Source organism: Apodemus sylvaticus, chromosome 22, assembly GCF_947179515.1.
Source record: "Apodemus sylvaticus chromosome 22, mApoSyl1.1, whole genome shotgun sequence".
Taxonomy (NCBI): Eukaryota; Metazoa; Chordata; class Mammalia; order Rodentia; family Muridae; genus Apodemus; species Apodemus sylvaticus.
The window spans coordinates 8,566,142-8,592,550 of record NC_067493.1 but is presented as its reverse complement, the minus strand read 5'-3'; the positions used below and the strand labels follow the sequence as shown (position 1 = coordinate 8,592,550).

Here is a 26,409-nt window from a genome sequence, read left to right as displayed (position 1 = left end):
GAGTTCTCTCTCTGCCATATGCAGGGGACCCACGTTTCACACATGTTACACTACCTGTGGGACACCAGTTCGGTTGGTTCCCCAACCAAGGTACCTCAAATTACCCAGAAGAACAGACTCTCAACACTTAATTAATTAATTTGCCAATTATATTTAAATATATTTTTAAAAAGTTCAAGATGTCAATAAGGTAATAACAAAGCCATCTATGATAGTAAAAGTTCTATCCCAATAGTCTAACTTTTAGATATATTTACCTCTGATTCCACCTTGGCACCCTGTATCTCTACCCTCTCGCACTCATGGCTCCTGCATGCATCTCCCTGTGTTTATCTCCCTAGTTCCTCCCCCTCTCTGCCTTCTAATCACTAGCCCCTCACCACCTCAATGTGAAGGGATAAGAAATATCTTTCAACATCACACAATTGTCTAGAGTTAAACATTATAGGCAACTTATTAGACCAGCAATGGGGAAAGTGCTCATGGGCCAGCGAGTCTATTTGCGATGCCTTTTTTCAAGAGCAAAAGATCACATAAAATGATCTCTCACTCACTCTCTCTTTCCTGATAGGGCGATATATTAGATTGACCTCCAGGATGCAGTCTGTCTTATTCCACAAGAACTGGATAGGATGCAAAGTCCAAGAATCCAGAAGATCTCAGTCACCGAAGCTAATACTCTCACAATATTTCAATGATGACGAGATATCATTCGTGAAGGAACATACCAAGGATATCATACCCCCATTGTCCAAAAAGGCTTACGACATGGAATAGACTTATTTATTGTATCTGAAGTATTTTTCTTCACCGGTTTATTCTGAGCATTTTACCACTCAAGCTTAGTACCTACACACGACCTTGGAGGATGCTGACCACCAACAGGAACTACCCCTCTTAATCCACTAGAAGTACCACTACTAAACACATCAGTAGTTCTAGCATCAGGAGTTTCAATTACATGAGCCCATCACAGTTTGATAGAAGGAAAACGCAATTACAAAAATCAAGCTCTTCTAATTACTATTATACTAGGACTTTACTTCACTATTCTTCAAGCTTCCGAATATTTCGAAACCTCATTCTCCATCTCAGATGGAATTTACGGATCTACATTATTCATAGCAACAGGATTTCATGGACTTCACGTAATTATTGCATCTACATTCCTAATCGTCTGCCTTCTTCGACAACTAAAATTTCACTTTACGACTAAACACCATTTCGGGTTTGAAGCAGCAGCATGATACTGACACTTCGTAGACGTAGTATGATTATTCCTTTACATGTCTATTCTTACTCTTTTAGTATAAATAATACAACTGACTTCCAATTAGTAAATTCTGAAAACCCTCTGAAAAGAGTAATCAATTTATTAGATATTTCTATTAACACTATTCTATCTTTTATTCTTATTGTAATTGCATTTTGACTTCCTCAAATGAACTTATATACAGAAAAAGCAAACCCATATGAATGCGGATTTGACCCAACTAGCTCTGCCCGCCTACCATTTTCAATAAAAATTTTTCCTTGTAGCTATTACATTTCTACTTTTCGACCTTGAAATTGCCTTATTCCTTCCCCTTCCATGAGCAATTCAAACAACAAAAACATTAACAATAATAATCTCAGCTTTAATTTTACTAACCATTCTATCATTAGGATTAGCTTACGAATGAACTCAAAAAGGACTAGAATGAACTGAGTAACTGGTAATTAGTTTAAACAAAATTAGTGATTTCGACTCATTAGATTATGAATATACTCATAATTACCAAAATGACATCTGCCTTCCTTAACCTCACACTAGCCTTTACTTTTTCACTCTTAGGCACACTCACATTCCACTCTCACCTTATATCTACACTTCTATGCTTAGAAGGCATAATATTATCCCTATTTATTATAACCTCTATAGCTACCTTAAATTCCAACTCAATAGCATCAATGCCAATCCCAATTACAATTCTAGTATTTGCTGCATGTGAAGGAGCAGTAGGATTAGCTCTTCTAGTAAAAGTATCAAACACATATGGAACTGATTACATACAAAACCTCAACTTACTACAATGCTAAAAATTATCATCCCATCATTAATACTTCTCCCATTAAACTAACTCTCTAATCCAAAAAAGTATTAACATATGTAACCTCCTACAGCTTTTTAGTTAGTCTAATTAGCCTATCAATTTTATGACAAACAGATGAAAACCATTTAAATTTCTCACTTATATTTTCCTCAGATCCATTATCCACTCCATTAATTATTTTAACAACCTGATTATTACCACTAATACTTATAGCCAGCCAAAATCACCTAAAAAAAGAAAAAAATATTATATCAAAAACTCTACATTTCTTTACTTACTAGCCTAAAAATTTTATTAGTCATAACTTTTTCAGCAACCGAACTAATCATGTTCTATGTTCTATTTGAAGCCACCCTCATCCCCACATTAATCATTATTACATGACGAGGAAACCAAACAGAACGCTTAAATGCAGGACTTTAATTCTTATTTTATACATTAATTGGCTCAATTCCCCTCCTAATTGCTCTAATTCATATTCAAAATTTCACAGGAACACTCAACATTATAATTTTATCATTAACTACTAACTCCCTTAACCCCTCATGATCAAATAATAATATATGACTAGCATGCATAATAGCATTTCTCATTAAAATACCATTATATGGAGTTCACCTATGACTCCCAAAAGCTCACTTTGAGGCTCCAATCGCAGGATCTATAATTCTAGCAGCTGTCCTACTTAAATTAGGAAGCTATGGAATAATACGAATTTCCATTATCCTAGACCCTCTAACCAAATATATAGCTTATCCATTTATTCTCCTATCTTTATCAGGTATAATTATAACAAGTTCAATCTGCCTACGTCAAACACACCTAAAATCACTAATTGCATATTCCTCAGTCAGCCATATAGCCCTAGTTATTGCATCTATTATAATTCAAACCCCATGAAGCTTTATAGGAGCCACTATATTAATAATCGCACACGGATTAACTTCATCATTATTATTCTGTCTAGTAAATTCAAACTACGAACTTATCCACAGCCGAACCATAATTATAGCCCGAGGCCTGCAAATAATCTTCCCACTTTTAGCAACCTCATGACTAATTGCAAGCCTAGCTAACCTTGCTCTTCCTCCATCAATTAACCTAATTGGAGAGTTATTTATCACAATATCACTTTTCTCCTGATCAAATTTCTCTATTATCCTCATAGGAATTAATATTATTATTACAGGCATATACTCAATATATATAATTATTACAACCCAACGAGGAAAACTAACCAACCATATAAATAACCTTCAGCCATCACATACATGAGAACTTACACTCATAAGTCTCCACATTATTCCCCTAACTCTATTAGCTATCAGCCCAAAACTTACTATAGGACTAACAATATGTAAATATAGTTTAAAAAAACATTAGACTGTGAATCTAAAAATAAGAACTAACCCTCTTTATTTACCAAGAAGGTATGCAAGAACTGCTAATTCATGTTCCCATGCTTAAATTCATGGCTTTCTTACTTTTATAGGACAAAAGTAATCCATTGATCTTAAGAAACAAAAATCTTATTGTAAATCTAAATGAAAGTAATAAACACCATAACATCTTCTATTTTATCTATTTTATGACACTACTTATACCATCATAATATCTATAACTAGCCTATCTAAATATATTAACTTTCCCCTTCATGCAATGCTATCAATTAAATTCTCATTCTTTCTAAGCTTACTTCCACTAATAATACTATTCTACTATAATGCAGAATATATAATTACTTCATGACATTGAACAATAAATTCTATCGAACTATCAATGAGCTTCAAAATAGATTATTTCTCAATTATATTTATATCCGTAGCATTATTCGTTACATGATCTATTATTCAATTTTCATCATGATATATATACTCAGACCCTAACATCAACCGATTTATCAAGTACTTATTACTCTTCCTTATTACCATACTAATTTTAACCTCAGCTAACAACCTATTTCAACTATTCATTGGATGAGAAGGAGTTGGAATCATGTCATTCCTACTTATTGGATGATGATTCGGATGAGCAGATGCAAATACAGCAGCCCTACAAATAATTTTATATAATCGATTTGGAGATATCAGATTCATTTTAGTCATAACATGATTCTGCCTAAATATAAACTCCTGAGAACTACAACAAATTATGCTTACAGATAATAAAAATATAATCCCCCTTCTAGGTCTACTAATCGCAGCAACAGCGAAATCAGCCCAATTTGGCCTCCACCCATGGCTCCCATCCGCCATAGAAGGACCAACACCAGTATCAGCCCTCCTTCACTCTAGCACTATAGTAGTAGCAGGCATCTTCTTACTAGTTCGATTTCACCCACTGACATCAAACAACCCTTCCATTCTAACAATAACACTATGTCTTGGAGCCCTAACCACTCTATTCACTGCCATCTGTGCCCTCACCCAAAACGACATTAAAAAAAAATTGTAGCATTTTCCACATCCAGTCAACTAGGACTAATAATAGTAACCTTAGGAATTAACCAACCCTATTTAGCCTTCCTTCACATTTGCACTCACGCATTCTTTAAAGCTATACTCTTTATATGCTCAGGATCAATCATTCATAGCCTAAATGATGAAGAAGATATCCAAAAATAGGGAATATAATAAAAACTATACCATTCACATCATCTTGCCTTACAATCGGCAGCCTAGCCTTAACAGGAATACCATTCCTCACAGGCTTCTACTCAAAAGACCTAATTAGTGAAGCTATCAACACCTGTAATACCAATGCCTGAGCCCTATTAATTACACTAATCGCTACATCAATAACAGCCATATACAGCATACGAGTCATTTACTTTGTAGTAATATCAAAACCATGATCCCCACCAATAATCTCAATTAACGAAAACAATCCAGCCTCATAAACCCAATTAAACGTCTAGCTGGATTTTTTATCTCTTATAACATCCCACCAACTAACATCCCAATTCTCACAATACCATGATATCTAAAAACTACAGCTCTAGCAATCTCCATTTTAGGATTCTTAATAGCCCTAGAACTTAATAACCTCACACTAAACCTCTCTATTAACAAAAAACACATACTCATCAATCTCTACATCACTAGGATACTTCCCACTAATTATTCACCGAATTATCCCCGCTAGTACTCTAATATCAAGTTTTAAAGTATCTCTTAACCTTCTACATTTATCATGACTAGAAAAATCTATCCCAAAATCCACTTCAACAATCCACTCTCATATTTCAAAACTGCTAACCAATCAAAAAGGATTAGTAAAGTTATATTTTTTATCATTTTTAATTTCCCTACTTCTAGTAATCTTAATTTACATTACTAGTCTCGAGTAATTTCAATAATGATAAAAATTCCAGCAAATAAAGACCACCCAGCAACAACTATTATTCAAGTAGCACAACTATATATAGCCGCAACACCAATTCCTCCCTCTAACATCACACCTACATCATCAATCTCATATATTAATCAATCATTTAAACTGTCAAAATTTACCAACTCCACTTCACTATAATAACTTAACATATACATAATTAACAACTCCACTGATACTCCAACAACCAGAATACTAAAAGCCATTCAATTAGACCCTCAAGTCTCAGGAAATTCCTCAGTAGCTATAGCAGTCGTATACCCAAGCACTACCATTATACCACCCAAATAAATTAAAAACACTATTAACCCTAAAAATGAACCACCAAACCCTAAAACCATTAAGCATCCTACAAACCCACTAACAATTAATCCAAGTCCACCATAAATAGGAGAAGGTTTTAAAGCCAACCCAAGACATCCAGTCAAAAATAATAAACTTAAAACAAAAATATAATTTATCATTATTTCCACACAGCACTTAACTGCGACTAATGACATGAAAAATCAGCGTTGTAATTCAACTATAGAAACCTAATGACAAACATTCGAAAAACACACCCACTACTAAAAATTATTAACTACTCTTTCATCGACCTCCCAGCCCCATCTAACATCTCATCATGATGAAACTTTGGTTCTCTACTAGGAATTTGCCTTATAATCCAAATGCTCACAGGCCTATTTCTAGCAATACACTACACATCAGACACAATAACAGCATTTTTTCAGTAACTCATATTTGCCGAGACATAAATTACGGATGATTGATCCGATATATACATGCAAACGGAGCTTCAATATTCTTTATTTGCCTATTTCTACATGTAGGACGAGGAATATACTACGGATCCTATACTTTCATAGAAACATGAAACATCACTGTAATCCTTTTATTTGCAGTAATATCCACAGCATTCATAGGATATGTTCTTCCCTGTGGACAAATGTCCTTCTGAGGAACAACAGTAATTACAAACTTACTATCAGCAATCCCATACATCGGAACTACCCTAGTAGAATGAATCTGAGGAGGGTTCTCAGTAGACAAAGCTACACTAACACGTTTTTTCGCTTTTCACTTTATTCTTCCATTCATCATTACCGCCCTAGTAGTTGTCCACCTTTTATTTCTTCACGAAACTGGGTCAAACAATCCAACAGGCCTTAATTCAGATGCTGATAAAATCCCATTTCACCCATACTATACAATTAAAGACATCCTAGGTGTGCTCATAATAGTTTCATTCCTAATAACCTTAGTCCTTTTTTTTCCAGATCTACTAGGTGATCCAGACAACTACATGCCTGCCAACCCACTAAATATTCCGCCACACATCAAACCAGAATGATACTTCCTATTCGCCTACGCAATCCTATGATCCATCCCTAATAAACTAGGTGGGGTTCTAGCTCTAATCTTATCTATTCTAATCCTAGCCCTATTACCATTTCTTCACACCTCCAAACAACGTAGCCTAATATTTCGCCCAATTACCCAAACCCTGTACTGAATCCTAGTTGCCAACTTTCTTGTTCTAACCTGAATTGGAGGTCAACCAGTAGAACACTCATTCATTATCATCGGCCAACTAGCCTCAATCAGCTACTTCTCTATTATCCTCATCCTTATACCTATCTCAGGAATCATCGAAGATAAAATATTAAAATGAAACCTATGTCCTGATAGTATAAAAATTACCTTGGTCTTGTAAACCAAAAAATGAAGAACTATCTTTTCAGGGCATCAAGAAGAAGGACTGCCTCCCCACCATCAACACCCAAAGCTGATATTCTTGTTAAACTACTTCTTGAGTACATAAATTTATATAGTACATTATTACATTTATGTATATAGTCCATTAAATTACATTCCCCTAGCATATAAGCAAGTAAATTAAGTTAATGTAATAGCACATAAATCATCTTAATCGTACATAAGACCCTTCATAACATGAATATAATTTAATTACATTTATAATTAATGCTCAATAGACATATCTGCGTTATCATACATACACCATTCTGTCATAAACTCTTCTCTTCCATATCACTATCCCCTTCCCCATTTGGTCTATTAATCTACCATCCTCCGTGAAATCATCAACCCACCCACCCATGCCCCTCTTCTTGCTCTGGGCCCATAACACTTGCGGGTAGCTAAACTGAAACTTTATCAGACATGCGCTTCTTACTTCAGGGCCATTGAATGCGTTATCGCCCATACGTTCCCCTTAAATAAGACATCTCGATGGTACGGGTCTAATCAGCCAAGACTTCCATAACTGTCTCGGGCAGTTGGTATTTTTTTATTTTTAGGATGCTGTGACTCAGCATAGCCGTCAAGGCATGAAGGGCAACTTATCATGTAGCTGGACATTAAGTGAAGGATCATTAGTCCACATAACCAAATCATCGAAGGCTAATATCTTAATGCTTTTTAGACATATTACTTTATTTCACTTAATTTCTATAATTAAAATTTTTAATATCAATGGATTTATTCTCCAACCTCCCACCCCCAACTTTAATGCCAAACCCTAAAAACATTAAAGAACTTTTAACTTAATTCCCTTAAGATATTTTCTATTCTAGTAATTCACGAAAAAAGACTTATATTTTAGTATTAGAAAACTTTTTATTAAAATTTTTTCATCCCTACCAAAACTAACTTTACAGAAAATCTCCTGACATCAAGCTTTATCTAAGTTAATGTAGCTTAATAACAAAGCAAAGCACTGAAAATGCTTTGATGGATATTTTTATCCCATAAACATAAAGGTTTGGTTTAGGTTATTTTACTATTGTTATTTTCTAACTAATTCTTCAATTTTAACACATATCTATATATATTTCTTCAATATTACTTGAATATTAGTTAAGAGAAACTTTAATTTTATCAGAAAACATTTCTATTTAATTTTTCAATTATTTAGAGATGTTTTTATGTACACAATACTATCTGAATAATTTCCCATGAAAAATTTTAACACTGCTTTTCTATACACTGCTTCAATTTTATCAGAAATATTTCCCATGAAAATCATTAATTTAATAAGAAAATGTTTGTAAGTGCTTGAAATAGTAAAGATGATTTATCTTTTACCATTATTATTTTCCAACAGATTCTTCAATTTTAACACTTTATTTTTCAATTTTTTCCTAAAATTGAGTTTGCATACACTGTTAGTTTTCTTTGTCAACTTTTTATGTGTATTTATTTTCAATGCGAAATCTTAATTTTAAATATATTTTCTGTATATTTCTTCAATTGTATAAGAAGTATTTTCCATGAAAGCCATCAATTTGATTAGATTTTTTTTACATGGTTTGTCAATCAGTTTTGATGCATTATCTATGTGTACACTTTCATGTGTATTATTTTACATCAAATTCTTCAATTTTAACACATATATTTATATATTTCTTCAAATTCAGTGAAAATGTCACATTGGCATCACTGTCAGTCACTCAGAGATGGCTGGCCCTGCACCTGACGTCACGCCAACCCCGCCCCTCGCCCATCTATCTCAGCCCCCGGTGGGAGCCATGTTGGATTCCCTGACTGTCACCCAGCAACCGCTGGCCGCGCCCCCTGACATCATCCGCGACCCGCCCCCTCCCTGTGACCGTGCATCTCAGCCCCTGGCGGGCGCCATGTTGGCGTCCCTGTCCATCACCCGGGAACCGCTGGCACCACCCCTGACGTCACCACAGTGCCCGCCCTGCATCCAGCCTCCTGGAATGATGTCATTTCCTGTCTTCTATTTTATGAATGAGAGTGGGCTGGGAGTTTGAATGTGCGCATTGGTCAGAGGTCTGGCAGAGGCGGGAAGGAGGTGAGCGCGCACATTTAGGGACTGCTGGGATTGCTGAGCTTCCCGTGCTCTGAGCAGCCAGGCCTGGAATTGTGGAACGGGACCGCATTCACATGTGCATCTGGATGAAGATAGTGCTCCATGCTGTGGGTGTCTGTGAGCTCTCAAGTCACCCCACGCTATCCTCCTGTCGTCTCCACAGAAGCAGTCTGTAAGTTTGGAGAGGCCTGGCAAGACGCAGGTTTCCCGCTGTGTAAAGTTTACAGTGGGGTGGAATGCAAACCCTCTCTGTGCTCTGGGCAGGGACAGTGGACAGGCAAGGTGCGGGCTTCCCGCTCTGGAAAGTTTGCAGTGGGGCGGAGTGCAAACCCTCTCTCTGATCCTCCGGGCAGGGACAATGGCCGGGCAAGGCGCGGGCTTCCGACTCTGCTCTGGAAAGTTTGCAGCTGGGCAGAGTGCAAACTCTCTCTGTGCTCCAGGCAGGGACAGCGGCTGGGCAAGGCACAGGCTTCCCGCTCTGGAAAGTTTGCAGCAGGGCAGAGTGCAAACCCTCTCTGTGCTCTGGGCAGGGACAGTGGGCTTCCCGCTCTGGGAAGTTTGCAGTGGGGCGGAGTGCAAACCCTCTCTGTTATACTCTGGACAGGGACAATGGCCGGGCAAGGCGCGGGCTTCCCACTCTGCTCTGGAAAGTTTGCAGCAGGGCAGAGTGCAAACTCTCTCTGTGCTCCAGGCAGGAACAGTGGCCGGGGAAAAACGCAGGCTTCCCGCTATGGAAAGTTTGCAGCGGGGAGGAGTGCAAACTCTCTCTGTGCTCCTCCAGGAAGGCACAGTGGCCTACTAGCACAACCCTCCTGTGGGAACAGAAGCTGAGCCTGGCCGCCATGGATTGCTGGGCTGTGTGCCGGGCCCTGGCTTCTGGCTGTGAGCTGGTGAGACAGGAAGGGAATTCACAGGCCCATAAACTGCATCCTGATCCTTAATGACACAGTCTGGGCTGAGAAAAGACAAAGACCTGGTAGAGTTTACAGAGGTCTGGGCTGGCTCTTTCCCAAGGAACATAAATAATCAGGTTGGAGCTAGCTGGTGTCAAAGGCTGTGGGATGGGTGGGGCTAGGTCCCAGGCTATTTTTTTCTTTAGTTTTGTTAGTTATTTAAGTAGTAGTTATTTATATTGTTTTCCTTTGATGCTTGCTGTTATGATTACTGTGCAGGAAAGACACTTTTCTACAATCTGTTTGATATTTTGGATGCTTCTTTTACATTAACAGGCACTTCCATTAGTTTAAGAAAGTTTTCATTTACGATTTTATTGGAAATGTTTTCTAGACATTTATGCTGATTGAGCGTTTTCCCTGTGGCTGTGAAGCTTGAATGGTTCTCTGTGTCCTGCTCTGAGCTCTGCTGTTGTGTGCTGTGAGGGGACCTCAGGGAAGCTCTGAAATCAAGACATGGTGAGTACAGGATCACTGCCCACAATGGGGAGGAACATGTGGTTGAACAGTGTGTCCTCTATGGGGTCGGATTGGAATGATCAACCAGATGTGACTTCCTGTGAGGTTTCTAGTGGTTGCTTCTTACTTGATAGTTCAGGACATGATCTCTGAATAATTTCAGTATCATGGCTGATTGTAATTCTGTCCAAAACACGTGGACCAGTTGCTTTCTTGTAGAAGCATGGGTTTGCTTCTGAGACTATGCAGCATCTTTTTGTCTTTTATAATATACAATTAGAAAGCAGGAATAGACCTGGAGAGATGGCTCAGAGGTTAAGAGCTGTGGCTGTTCCTACACAGTTCATGAGTTCAATTCTTAGCAACCACATGGTGGCTCACAACCAAATGTAATGGGATCTGGTGCCCTCTTCTGGCCTGCAGGAATACATGCAGGGAGAACATTGTGTGTGTAATGAATTAATTCCATAAAAATAAGATGGATATGAAGCTAAGAGTTGTGATTTTATACATTTCTAATTTTTGTTTTGTTTAGTTTGTTAAATTTTTCTGTTGCAGTTTTTTTTTAATATTTGCTTATCTTATATATTTAGTGTTTTGATTATTATGTGGCAAAGGGACTTTTTCTCAGTCTGTTTAGTATTTTTGATGGTTCTTGTACATTATCAGACACCTTCTTTAGTTTAGCAAAATTTTCATTTATGATTTTCTTGGAAATATTTTCCAGACTTTATCCTCCTCCTCCTCCTCCTCCTCCTCTTCTTCTTTTTCTTCTTCTTCTTCTTCTTCTTCTTCTTCTTCTTCTTCTTCTTCTTCTTCTTCTTCTTCTTCTTCTTCTTCTTCTTCTTCTTCTTCTTCTTCTTCTTCTTCTTCTTCTCCTGCTCCTCCTCCTTCTTCCTTTTCTTCTTCCCCTTCTTCTCCTCCTTCTTCTTCCTCTTCTCCCCCTTCTTCTCCTCCTTCTTCTTCCTCTTCTTCTTCCTTTCTCCAATTGTTTGTAACTTTGCTTTCTCATATGTTACAGTACTCTTTGCTGTTTAGTCCTAGAAAAGTTTTATAATCCAGATTTATTTTTGACCATTGTATCCATTTTTTTCTATTCATTTTTTTTCTTTTTTAAAATATATTCTTTATTTACATTTCAAATTTGGTCCCCTGTCCTGGTTCCCCCTCCCCCAAAAATCCATTAAGCCATCTCCTCTCCCCAATCAACCCTAAACTGCTCCTCTTTTCTGATATTCCTCTACACTATGGCATCAAGTTTTTCCAGGGCAAAGTGCCTCTCCTCCCTTTGGTGTCTAACAATACCATCCTCTGCTGCCTATGCGTCTGAAGCCATGAGTAATTCCATGTGTACTCTTTGGTTGATTATTTTTGTCCCTGGGAGCTCTGGGAGTACTGGGTGACTCATTGCTGTTCCTTCTGTGGCACTGCAAAGCCCTTCAGCTCCGTGGGTCCTTTCTCTAGCTCTTCCATTGCGGACAAATATCTCACAATTATTAACAGGAACTATGCAAAATAGTCCGTCCAACCCTAGTGAATAAATCTTATTATAAATACCAAGACTTATGTGTCTTTTACTTGGAATCCTTATCATTCAATTGTGGTAAAAAATAAATAAATAATAATATTTACCACAAAAAGGTGGCTTTAATTATTGTTTCTGTCCAATGATTGGGATGAAAAATAAGATGGCCAATGATACTCAATAGTCCTGGGTCTTTTTCTTTCTAGAAAGAATGTGCTTTCAGAAAGCTTTTTAAGAAGATAAAAGGATGACCTTGAACTCCAACTATATAGGATCAGAGTAGAAGACATAGAAGTCTCTCTTTATAAATACTTCTTTTTTTAAGACCGTTAAATGTTAACACCAAAAGTTAAAATAGTTTTAACAAATAAATCCACAATTTATTGTCAGATCGTTAATTCATTTCTAAGTTTCAATGACACCACATTTTAAAAGTATCATAGTTTATCAAAGGTTAAAAGGTAAAATTATTGTTTTTCCCTAAAGAAAATTGGCAAAGCATTTCTTTTAAAAAATATTTATTTATTTATTTATTTATTTATTTATTTATTTATTTATTTCATGTATGGGAGCATAATATCCCTGTCTTCAGACACAGAAGAAGAGGGCATATGATCCTGTGACATATGGTTTTGATCCACCTTGTGGATGCTGGGAATTGAATTCAGAACCTCTCGAAGAGCAGCCAGTGCTCTTAAAGCTGAGCCTTCTCTCCAGCCCTGAAATACATTCTATAAATCAAAAATAATTTACTCAGGATGTCTTTAGACAAATTCACATTACTAACTAGTTATTTCTTCTACAAGTTATACAAATACTGGCCACCCATGTCCTCCCATTTCATAGAGTTTTAATAACATTTAAAAAGACCTTCTGTGATTATAATAATTCAAGGGAGTTGAAGATATGAAAATGGTTGTTGTTTAATTTAGACAATAAGTCAGAAGCCCTGTGCTGATCTTTCTATCTTAGTATATTTATTGGTTTTTAATGAGGCATTTTGAGAAATAAATATTGTTTAAATTATTAAAGTGTTTTTGTCTATATAAATATTTACACATGTATATTTCATTTTCAAAAGCACTCATGTATCATTCTTACATTGAGTGAAGACAATGTCCAATATAAAAAACAAATCCTGCTCTAGGAAAGCAAAATCTTTAAAACTAATTTAGAACCCTAAGGGATAGTGACCATGTTGTGTACTAGAATTGGGATAGGGTTCATAGAGATATCACTGTGACCAGATCTGTATGTTTACATATATCAGGTACTTAAAAGTAGACATTACAATTTAAATATATATCCTCATGTTACCCATTACAAATAAAGATTCAGAGACATAATTTCATTTCATATTTATTTTACCTGTGGGGATTTATTGATTAAATATACATTTGTCTATTCATATTAATTTTTAAGTTTTATTTATTCTGAATAAATATAACTTAGTCTAAGTTAACCAGTTTACTTTATTTGTAATCTATTTGGTATTAAGAAAAAGATGTGAAGAATAAACCATGATCCCATGTGGATATTCTATCCATAAATAATAGAAGACAATTTTCATTAAGCCACAAATTTATGTTTATTGTTTATCCAAGATTTTTTTCCATAATTTTCATTGATCATTTTGTGAAAACTGCACAAAAAATCTTTAGTAAGCATATTTTTAATTTGGACAGAAAGTAAACCATACATATCTAGAGCAGAAGAGTACTGAAGGCCATTTTATCACTGAGGGGAATTAGCTGCATAAATAACTGACACTGAGACGCAACACAGAGTAGCAAAGATATTCTTTGCTGGCAGCAGTCGGTCTTGCCCTTGGCAACTTGTCCCTTGATTTTCTGTTTGATTTTGTGAATATCAGAGTCATCACTTCCTTTTTCATTATGCTAGTTTGTAAGTGGTATGGATAAACTTTTAGGTTCTTTAGAAAAACCATTGAGTGAATAAGGTAGAAGCTATCAGAATAAGAACAGAACAAAACATTAAGATATAAAATGAATAGCTTACAGTTGTGTTATTTTGTGCAATTGGGTTCCTATTGACTCAGTGAGACCAGCAAGAGTAACGATGGAGACCATTTTGTCTTGTACCATTTGGTTATATTTACTAAAGATGTGGTGAAGACAAATGGCCCATGCAATACTTATGATATTACCAAAGAGGGGCACCAAGTCCCATGATTTTGTCCATCTTATGAGGATCCCCAGATGAAACTTAGAAAAACTAAAGCAGTAGTGGTTTTCTGTTGTCTGTGAACAGGACCTCATAATAATGCAAAGATATTTCCCATCTGGGAATTCTAGGTTCATGGATAACTCACATTCCACTTTTACTGCGACAGGAAAGATTTTGATATTATAAAAAATGAGGACTAGGAAGGCAGATGAGCAAAAAGATAGAAACTGAGTTCACATACAACAACAAACAAATCCTTTGACCTGATCCTGAGACTGACCACAACCCTAACATTTCTTCATTGTGTAACAGGGATACGATTGACTCAGTGGGACAATCAAGAATAATGGTGGCCACCTTAACCCTAAACCTGAGGCTAACCCAGGGACTTTTCCTAAATCTCTAATCCTATCTGAACTCCATAATTTCCTAAGCATCCCAACCCTAACAACCCTTGTCCTGATCCTAACCATAACCCCCTAATCCCCTAACCCTAACTCTAACCCTGCTTACTCTGGGGGATGTTTCTTAATTATACCTTTTGAAGTGAGAAACCCTTTCTTAATCTTGATCTTTTGAGCAGTTCTGATCCAATTTTGATCTAGGGTATATGTGTTTTTTGCAACCTACCAATAGAAGTGTCATGAAAAAGCAGTTCTTTTGTTTTGGTACTTGTACTATTTTATTTTATAAAACAAAGGTGATTTTTTTTGTTTGTTTGTTTTTTAAACTGGCATTAGGAAGTACTTATATCTTAAATATACTGGTATACACTGAAGATCAGCTGTATTATCCTGCAACATAAAATCCACCAGTCCTTGATTTTTCTAACTCCCCTTGGCTGACAGCCTTTATCAGGACATTCTGTTAACTACCCTTTCTATATACATAGAAAGATTCATTTTTCTCTATGATTTGAGATAGGCTTATCTAGAAAATCTGTACTAATCCAACTGTATTTTGTTTTTTAATTTGCCACTGTTGAAAATGTGCTGACTAGTAATAGAGCTCAAGCGTGTTTCCATTATGTTTCCCTTATGTTTCTTGCTTTTCTTATGGGGTTGTTTGAGAAGGGAGCTTCAGTTTCCCTGAGCCCAGGATTTAGACAAAACAAAACAAACAAAACAAAACAAAACAAAACAAACAAACAAAAAAAACCCACTTGGTTTGTTTTTGTTATCTTTTTTTCTTTCTTTCTTTCTTTCTTTTTTTTTTTTTTTTGGAGACAAGTGTTTCTCTGTATAGCAGAGGCTGACCTGGACCTCACTTTGTAGACCAGGCTGGTGTTACATTGGGTCATCAATTCCTGGGTCAGATTGATACATCCAATGAACCTTCAGTAATGGTCTAGGCAAACTTTTCATCATTATTATGGAAAGAAGACAAGTGCTTTGAGGAAAGCTCAGGCACAGGTACTGGTAAATGCAGGGTCCTGGCATCAGAGGGGGAGAAGCAGGAAGCTGACCAGCCTAAGCTGGAATGTTGTTCCTCCCTCAGGACTGTGTGGGGTGTGATACCTCTTGATATCTTATTTCAAATGTTAATGCAATGCAAACCACTCCTGAGATCTTGAGTAGGTGTGGTCCTGGATAGGAACCATCTTTAACCTGAAGAGGGCTAAGACTCACTGGCCAATCAAAGGACACCAGGCAGACCTGCCAGGCAGAAAAAGAGGTGGGATCTTCAGGGTGCCTTTTGGTGTGTTCCCTGTGGGTGTGCAGCTTGAATGCTTCTCTGTGTCCTGCTCTGAGCTCTGCTGTTGTTTGCTGTGAGGGGGACCTCACGGAAACGCTGAAATCAAGACGTGGTGAGCACAAGATATCTGCCCACAATGGGAAGGAACATGCGGCTGAGCTGTATGCACTGGGGTGGTGGGTCCTCTATGGGGTTGGATCAGAAACATCAGCCAGATGTGACCACCTGTGAGGTTTGTAGTGGTGCTTCTAACCTACTAGTTCGGGCAATGACCTCTTAATAAATTCAGTATCATGGCTGATTGTAATTCTGTCCCAAATGTCTGGACCAGTTGCTTTCTTGTAGAAGCTTGGGTGGGTTCTGTGACTATGCAGCAACAGTGTCCAAAGCTTTTTGTCTTTTAAAATATACATTAAGAAGGCAGGATTAGGCCTGGAGAGATGGCTCAGAGGTTAAGAGCTCTGGCTGTTCTTACACAGGCCATGAGTTCAATTCTCAGCAGCCACATGGTGTTCCATGATCATATGTAATAGGACCTGGTACCCTCTTCTGGCCTGCAGTAATACATGCAGGGAGAACATTGCATAAAGAATGAATTTATTGCTTAAAAAAAAGAACGCAGATATGAATCTAATATTTCTGATTTCAAACATTACTTGTTTTTCTTTTACTTGGTTTGTTAATTTTTTTCCGCTATATTTCTTTTGTTTCTTTAACTAATATGTTTATTGTTTTGATTATGATGTGGCAAACGTCTCTTTCCCAATCTGGTATTTTTTATGCGTCTTGTACATTAATAGACACCTTCCTTTAGTCAATGAAAGCTTTCATTTGTGGTTTTCTTGGAAATATTTTCTTTATGCTGATTTTCTTCTTCTTTTCTTCTTCTTCTTCTTCTTCTTCTTCTTCTTCTTCTTCTTCTTCTTCTTCTTCTTCTTCTTCTTCTTCTTCTTCTTCTTCTTCTTCTTCTCCTCCTCCTCCTCCTCCTCCTCCTCCTCTTCCCCCTCCTCTTCCTCCTCTTCCTCCTCTTTCTCTAACATATATTGAGAAAGTAAGACACACAAGAGCTCTGTTAAAAAAGAGGTTGTTTGTGGAAAAGGAAAGGAGTGAGAGCCTGAGGATGGTGACTTATTTTCCTGGCTGGTATTACATATCTTTCTATGCTGGTCCTAGGTATTTGCAGTTTTGGTGATTATTGGTCTAGGTACTAGTTTCTCAGTTTGTCTTGTTTTTGTGGGAGTGTTATTCCAGTGTTACAGTTTTATTTGTAGATTTTTAGAGTGTTGGCTGAGTGCTGGCTCTTTTACTGACCTGTTTGTTATGTTCAAGAGAGATTGCTGGTTGATGTTGGAAGCTAGGAGAGGAGGTGGGCCGGGTAAGAAAATCCTAGCAATCCATAAGGAAACATAATCAGGAGAGAGGTGAAGTTGATAGCATTTCAACCTTTCAGAGCTACAGTCATCTGAAGGATGAAGTGAGTACATACATGCGTGTCCCTTTGGGTCTGGGATAGTTCACTTAGGATAATAGTATTTAGTTGTATCCATTTGCCTGCAAGATTCATAATGTTTTTGTTTTTACTAGCTGAATAGAATTCCATTTTGTAAATGAACCACATAACCTTTATCCAAATTTTGGTTGAGGGACATCTTGATTTTTTTCACTTTCTAGCTGCTATAAGTGGACCAGGTGAGACAGAGTCCATCACCTTAGAAGCCAAACTTAAGAGGATCTTTCATATGGTGTGGCTTCTGAAAACTGATAGATGATAAATTTGAGTTCCTGGATTCTTCCTGTATGGTTTCAATTTGGCCCAAATCCATATATCTTTTGGCAGAGTCAGAGCATAGGGAAGACTCCATGAGAGTTCATTGCACTGAAATTATGAAGATGATTCGTGAATTTCATTTTGTGACCACAGCTTGTTGAGATAACTAAGGCATTGGTAAATCAGCCATGGAGAGAGATGTATACAAGGAGAGGATGTACTCAAGATGTTACAGAGGTGACCTTCAAGATTTTGCCTTGTATGTCAGAAGAGATTTAGATGTTTGAACAGTGTAGGAGTTACTACAGACTGTTAGGATCCCTGAAGAAAGACTGAATGCATTTTCATCACCAGATGAATATTTGCCCATAGTGTCAAGGGTCAGGATGCAGTTGATTGAAACAAAAAGCTTCTAGATAGGATGATGTCTTTGGCTGCTTGTCTGTCCTGTCTGGCTTTATTTGTGAAGCTTGTGGAAGATCTTCTGGTAGGAGCCATTCCAGATACCTTCCAGGATAGTGTTTATTGAACGAAAATTTTATTTTTCTCTCTTTTTTTGCTTTTCCAATAATTTATATATTCATTGTCACCCTTATCACTATCCCCATAATATGTCCCTTGCTATGACAGAGTCCCTCCCCCAGTCTCCTCTGTTTTTCTTTGAGAGGTTGTGGGGCCCCCAGGTATCCCCAAATTTGGTACATCAATTCTCTTGTGAGTTAAGTACATCCTCTCTCACTGAGGCCAGACATGGCAGCCCAGTTAAGGAAACAGATTCAAAAGATATACCCCCCCCCACACACACACCTATAGGGAAAGCCCTTGCTACAGTTGTTAGACGACCTTCTGAAACTCTGCGCTGCACATCTGCTATATATGTGCCAGGGGCCTTAGTCCATCCTGTGTATGCTATTTGGTTTGTGGCTTAGTCTCTGAGTGTCCTCAAGGGTGCTTGTTACTTGAGTCTATTGGTCTTCCTGTAGAGTTCCTATCCTCCTCAGGGGTTTCAATCTTCCTGCCAACTCTTCCGTAAGATTCCCCAAGGTCCATGCAAGGTTTGACTCTGGATCTGTGCAGCTTTTTCAGTCAGCTGGTTGGTGGATCCTCTCAATAGACAATTAATCAAGGCTTCAGTGTGGGAGCATAACAGAGTGTCATTAATAATGTCATGGATTGGCGTTTGTCCATAGGATGACACTCTCAAGTGGGGCAAATTTTCATTGGCCATGCCCTCAGTCTCTGCTCCAGATTTTACCCAGCATTTCTTTTAGAGGGGAAACATTGTGTCCTTGGTGTGTACTGTGTTGTGGTTGAAACTGACCCTTCAACTTTCTTCTCATGCTCCCATATATGCACTATAATCTCTTTCCTTAAATCATATAAAATGCAACATGTACATTTGCTATTCAGGGATAATCTATTTTACAAGTCTAGTTGTTTTATATTTTTATATTTATTTTATTTTTTTGCTTTTCTTTTCCAAACCAAATTTTGCTGTGTAGCTTTGTCTGTCCTTAAAGTATTAGAGAAACTACAAAAAACACATGTCTTATATTGGTAATATAAGCATATTTTTGTGTAGTTTTTCATCCATATCTTTAGTATTGAAATTTGACCAAATGTTATAGATTAAACTTCATATTTCTTCCAGGTGAGTACAGATGTTCTGTGAATTTATAATTCTTTGTAGGAACTTTCATAAAGAACTTTGAGTTCAGTATCATTTTTTCCCATGGTTGTTTTTTGTAGGGATTGAGGGTCTTAAAATATACATTTTAGTCTCCTAGAACACATTACAAAAGCCATTCCGGTGTCTAGGTAAATGACATACACCTGCCTGTGCCTCTGTGATTAAAGACATGAGAAAATACACCCAGCTTGCCCATCATGTTTGTAGTTAGCAATTGTTCATACAATTTTTCAGATGTGTGCTCGGTATTGTGGATCTGTTTCCTCTGCATCTCCCTCTCAATTTGCAATTCTCTGGCAAAGCTGTATCCTATTCAAAGTGTTCAAAAGTGACACAGGTGTAACTTATAATTCAAGGTCCTTCTAAAATGAAACATTGATTATAACTTCTGAGTCAGAGAACAAGTGAAGCAAGTGCCAAAATTATATGAATATGTTTTTGAGGAAGCATATATTTCCTTTACAGTGATGATAGTTTCATGTTTTGTGTTGTACACATGTATGGAATATTTAGGATACAGTGACCTTTGATGATGTGTATGTGAACTTCACCGAGGAAGAGTGGAATTTGCTGGATCCTTCCCAGAAGAATCTCTACAAAAATGTGATGTCAGAAACCTACCTGAACCTCAAAGCTATAGGAAAGACTGTTATTTTTCTTTCAGAAGGAAACAAATGTTTCTTGGTTATTTATGATCTTCTATTATTTTACTTGTATGAAAATTGAGCTGAATAATTCAGTTTCACTGAATTTTCACTGTAACTATCACGGTGCAGTTAAAAATTCACGTTATCTTTAAATTTGGCTATTTTCAAATACTATATCATTCATTTTCTGCTACTGTGTTTTAGGCTATAATTGGGAAGAACATCATCTTGAAGAACACTGTCGAAATAATAGAAGTCATGAAAGGTAATTTTCATGTTCAAGCTGATACACATTTGTCTCTGAGAAAATTTTAATATTTTATGGAATCTCCAACAAAAAGTAAGAGTGTAAAAAAGCAGTCACTTAAGTGTAGATATGATTATAATATTCTTACAAAACCATGTACCTCAAGATCCGGTATCTGATTTGTGTATCCATTTGAAAAGTAGCTCCATTAGACCTGTGCTGTGGATCTGCCAATCTGTATTTTCTCATAGTATTTAGAAATTGCACATTGAATAGTGATAAATTTATATCCAAAACATTCTAATAAGCAAATAGTCCATAGAAAATTTGGTGCTAATCATATTCTTGTAGTAATATGGCTCAGTTTGGTGAGAGGGCGTTTTATGAGAATCAGGAATATTGTTGTGGAGAAACATTAGTCCATATTGCACATGTTATGAGAAACAAAAATTCAAACAGTGTGAATGCAATGCGTAAACCTTTCATTTTTCATTCTTTTTATTAGGTATATCATGTGTCACAATAGATAGTAATCATGTGAGCATTGGGATATGGAAAGAAGAAGCATAAAATTTTTGTTCTAAAACAAGAAGATATGTAGTATTCTGCCTTTAAAAGAAATTAGGAATATGAAAGACATTTGTAATTAGTTGGGTTTTTAGCTTTACAGGGAATATCCCAAAACTCATATTGTAAAACGAACTTTATGGGTACTAGGAATTTGGAAATCCTTCTGTGTGTCCTGGTTCCCAGTCACATGTGTTGTAATTCACACTAGAGGAAAAGTATGAATGCAATCAGTTTTATAAAGATCAGAGTTTTCCTAACTTTATTCAGATAGCTAAAATACATCATATAAAAAGAGGGTATTATAAATATGAGCCATGTAATAATCATCACAGGTGTCTTGAACAACTCATGATGAGGGAGATCAACATGAACATATAAGGTACTAAAACCTTAAGATCTGATGCTTCTTTACCATTAGACAAATTGTAAACATAATTCATATTGATTATATGATTGATCAGAGTAATGAATGTGGTAAAGATTTTACATGTGCTAGTTATCATTGCAGGCATGTAAGAAGATATACTGGAGTGAAACTCTGTGAGTGTAATATATGTGGTAAAGCCTTTAAAAGATGCAGAAATCTCCAATATCATAAAACAACACATACTGGAGAGAAATCTCATGAATATAATCAATGTGGTAAAGCCTTTACAAGACCAAGTCATCTCCAAACACATAAAATTACACATACAGGAGAGAAACCTTATGAATGCGATCAATGTGGTAAAGCCTTTGCACAGCGCAGTTCTCTCCAATATCATAAAAGAACACATACTGGAGAGAAACCTTATGAATGTAATCGATGTGGTAAAGCCTTTGCATGTCACAGTAATCTCCAAATACATAAAAGAACACATACTGGAGAGAAACCTTATGAATGCGATCAATGTGGTAAAGCCTTTGCACATCACAGTGGTCTCCAAATACATAAAAGAACACATACTGGAGAGAAACCTTATGAATGTAATCAATGTGGTAAAGCCTTTGCAAGACCCAGTCATCTCCAATGTCATAAAAGAACACATACTGGAGAGAAACCTTATGAATGCGATCAATGTGGTAAAGCCTTTGCATGTCACAGTGTTCTCAACAGACATAAAAAAACACATACTGGAGAGAAACATTATGAATGTAATCAATGTGGTAAAGCCTTTGCACAGCACAGTGCTCTCCAAATACATAAAAGAACACATACTGGAGAGAAACCTTATGAATGTAATCAATGTGGTAAAGCCTTTGCAAGACCCAGTCATCTCCAGTATCATAAAAGAACACATACTGGAGAGAAACCTTATGAATGTAATCAATGTGGTAAAGCCTTTACAAGACCCAGTCATCTCCAGTATCATAAAAGAACACACACCAGACAGAAAACTTATTAATGTAATCAATGTGGTAAAGTGTTTTCACCAGGGATAAATCTCCTAATTCTGTGTGCTGGAGAGAAACATAATGAATATGATCATGAATTAAGTGGGAATTAGGAGGGTATCATAGTAGGATATGATAGACATGGGTGCTTGGGATTATTTCCATTCTGGAGGTTTTTTTTTTTTTTTTTTTTTTTTTTTTTTTTTTTTTTTTTTTTTTTTTTTTATGCTTTTGCAAAGAAGTTTGCTACCCTCGTCTGAAGAGTTTCCTTGAGGTTAATGTAAAGACGTTTACATTAATTGTATTGACAATGTAAGTCATGAAAATCACCGCATAGAATTTGGCATGAAAATTTTTAACAAGCATAGAAACTAAGAAAGGAAAAATAAAAAAAGAAAGGTTCAAAATACAAGGCATCATCAGGAAGTTGAATGAAGTTTAATCTTGTGATCAAGGATATTCAATGGCATTAAAGGAATGGTTACATTAGGACAAGATTGCATTCAGCTAAACATATGGATTTGCAGTTGTATGAAAGTGAACTGTATCATGTTAGGAATTATTATTACCTGGATACTGTTTTGATGTATACACATTAAGATACAATTATGTGTCAAAATGCCAAGAGATAGATTTGGATTCTGGGTTCTGAATTTAAAATATAAGCCGAAAGGCTTAGTTCATGTCATGGTGTTACATGCTTTTTAACCCACCATTCACGAGAAAGAGTCATGCAGATCTTTGAGATCAAGGTAGATCTCTAAGCAAGTTCCAGGAAAGCCAAGATTAGGCAGTGATATATTTGAAATATTGAAAGCTGCTGGTAATAGAATAGAAGGAGCCATGTTCCAGGCCCAGTAAGCAGCAGAACTCTGAGAATTTTATCATGAAGTGGTGTTGAATATTGTCAGAGAATTTTACATTACCTCATGAGATGATCAATTCTTGGTTTTTCTTACACTTTAATCCCATTTTGTTGAACCGTCACTGTTTCTAGAATGAAGCCTTCCTCATTGTTAATGGTGGACGATCTTTTGATGTGTTTTATATTTTATTTTATTTGTTTTATCTTTTAAGTATTTTTGAAACTGTGGTTTTAGGGATAATTGGTCTGTAATTCTCTTTAATTGCTCAGTCTTTCCTGACTGGATATATGAGTAATCAGGGGTTCAGAAAATTAATTGGCTAATATTTATTTTTTTCTATATTGTTGAATACACTGAATTCTTGTTAAATCCTCTTTGAAAGTCTGGTAGGACTCTACCCTAAAACTCATAGATGTGGGCTCACACTGGGGACATATTTTTAATGAATTCTGTTTTCCTTCTTGTTTATGTCAGTTTAAGTTGTTTTTCTCTAGTTTAATTTTGGGATGTGGAATCTATTGAGGAAGTTAGCTATTTCTTTTAGAATTTCCAAGTTGGTGGAATGCACCCTTTTTAAACTATAATTTTATGACTGTCTGGATTTCTCCATTACCTGTTAATTAATCCCCCATTTCATTTTAGATTTCATTAATTTATATATTCTTTATCTTTTAATAGGGGTTTGTTTATCTTGTCTAATAAAAGGATCAAAAAACCAACTCCATGTCTCATTAATTGTTTGTATTGTTCTCTTTCTATTTTATCAATTTTATCCCCCAACTTGAAAATTTCTTGATGTCTCCTCCTCGTTTTCTTTGCTCCCTCACTTCTTTCTGTTGTAGCCTTTAAAGCATGCTGTTAAATTGCCAGCATGGGAGTTCTCCAATTTTTCATGTAGGCATTTTGTGCTGTAAACTTTCTTTTAGCTCCACTTTCATTTTCTTTGTGCTCCATTTTCTCTCAAACATTAGTTTGTAGTCAGTTATCTGTCCTCCCTCATCTCTTACAACACTGAGACATCAACAGGTTTTTGGCCCAGATCATATATTTTGTCTCATCAGAGAGTGTGGGGACTCCTGGGTCTGGTGCAATCAAAGACATGACAACCCAATTTCTAGGGGCCACCCACTGGGCTTTCTTGTTGCTCTCTGGGGTGCAATTTAGTCCTTCCCCATCAGATCGGTCCTCTCCTTACAAATGGCCCCATGGGTATGAGAGGTAACAATAGCACACCAGCCATGTGTGTCTTGTCTTTTCTCAGCTCTAGTGACATTTCAGAGCTGCCAGTTCAACTTCCTGGGCTGACATTCCTGCCAGGTGTGGTCCTCCACATGTGTTCTCGGTATTTGACACCACCGCTGCCCCAGCGTCCCCCTGTCCATCCTGAATGAGGCAGTTGCAATTGGTGAACCCCGTTACCCCTACATCTATTTGAGCAGTCATACTGAGGCCCATCCAGCGAGGTCAGGGTCCAGCAGCAGGGCTGCTGAGTAGATACTCTGGGGAGATTCAAGAAGGGTGGCTGGTAATGAGTCCTTCTGGTATCATTTTTACACAGAAACCATTGTGCACTGAGGTGTAAATAGAGTGGTTGTTAGGTTGTGCCCATTGGTTACACATTGGCCATTGGCTAATGCCAGGACCCCTGGTCTGAGTATGCAGTCCACAGGTCTACAAAGGTCACCTGAAGTTGGCAGAGTAAGGCTTTTTTCTTTGCAGAGGCTTAAATAGCCTCAATTTTAAGGCATCTAAGAGGGCCTCCATTTTTGTTTTCTTCTGTAGCCACTGGAAAGTCATTTATAAACTGATGAAGAGACTCTATCTGTAGGTTTTAGTACAATATAATGCTGAACTGTATCAACAAAAGCTGGTGGGTTTCCATTTTACTTTTAGGGTAACCCTGGTCTTGTGGTGGGGACACTTTTGATTCTCAGGGCCCCCTCATCTCCTTTTTAGGCATCACTTATGTTCTTCTGATTTGGCCTTGGCTGACAACAGGATCTTTCCCAGGTCTCCAGTCTGTTGCTTCTGTCCTCCCATCTGTGTCTCCTCTGCAGTCTGTCCTCCATTAAACACTCTCTTTGCCACTGTCCTTAAATCTCTCAGACAACTCTTTCCTAACTACTCCACCCTCTGGGGATTTGTCTTCATAGCTGGTGTTCCCTGATTGACAAAAGCTCAAGTCACTGTTGCCTTTGCTTCTGGTGATTCAGGGTCCATGGGTGTGTATTGTCAAAAATGTCGCCATGACCCTGTCTAAAAAATTCTGTAGGGCTTTTATTTTCTCTCTTCCTAATATTATTCACTCTGGACAAATTTGTGAGCCGATTTGTGGCCACCTTGAGACCTGCCAGCAGAGATGGACGGTGGACAAAAGGCCTCCTCTTACCATCAAAGGTGTTACAATCCCAGTCTGGGTGAGTTAGGGGAAAGAAAGCATATTGGGGGGACTCCCCGGTGGGGCCAGGAACCAGATCCTTGGTCTCTTCTGTGGGGAAGGGAACCTGGGAAATATGTTAGACGTAGACTGTCTCACATTATAATATGCATCAAGTCAAAGTCACTTTATCAAGTCACCTCATCAAAGTCACTAGGCAAGGTTACCCCTTAAACACACATTTTCAAAATCCTCTTGTTCTGAGAAACACAAATGCAGCACACAAAAATACAAAGAAAACCTTCCCTCTCTAGAAGAGATACAAGAAACAACCAGAATGTGGCACTCATGAGAAAGACCTCTCCCCAAACACAATCCATTTTTTCTTTACATCAGGCTTACATGAGAAATAACCAGGAAGTGGTGCACACCCATAAGAAAAGAACCAGAGTGGTGGGCGTCTCTCTACTGCCCTGAGCCCAGGATAAATTAATGAATTTGCATGAATCATTTAATTTGAATAAATTTGCATATATTAGTAGCTTTTTATAAATGTATGTTGTGTGTATGAGCATGTGTGTGAGGCTGGGGTATGACGGTGAGCAAGGGGCAAGAAGTGAATTGATGATTGATCAATAACCAACAATTGACCAATTGATAATTAATACCTAGTCAAAGATCGTTGATCAATAACTTATAATCAATCGATTGA

The 26,409-nt window shown here is 37.1% G+C and overlaps 1 protein-coding gene across 1 annotated transcript; it reads left to right on the top strand.

The window, feature by feature from the left end:
• The first annotated feature begins 42 nt into the window (after positions 1–42).
• On the top strand, positions 43–22,618 carry LOC127673255 (zinc finger protein 239-like). Its single transcript, XM_052168842.1, has 5 exons — positions 43–90; positions 9,059–9,175; positions 20,130–20,253; positions 20,465–20,528; positions 21,661–22,618. The coding sequence occupies exons 1-5, from the start codon at positions 43–45 to the stop codon at positions 22,463–22,465; spliced, it is 1,158 nt and encodes a 385-aa protein (XP_052024802.1). The 3' UTR covers positions 22,466–22,618.
• The last annotated feature ends 3,791 nt before the right edge of the window (positions 22,619–26,409 follow it).

Bases quoted from the DNA above. Each gene is read 5' to 3' on its own strand.
- LOC127673255 (XM_052168842.1), top strand. From the start codon at position 43: ATGTTACACTACCTGTGGGACACCAGTTCGGTTGGTTCCCCAACCAAG. The intron at 91-9,058 runs GTACCTCAAATT...ACTGTCACCCAG, and splicing joins CGGTTGGTTCCCCAACCAAG to CAACCGCTGGCCGCGCCCCC. The intron at 20,529-21,660 runs GTAATTTTCATG...TAAAAGATGCAG, and splicing joins AATAATAGAAGTCATGAAAG to AAATCTCCAATATCATAAAA.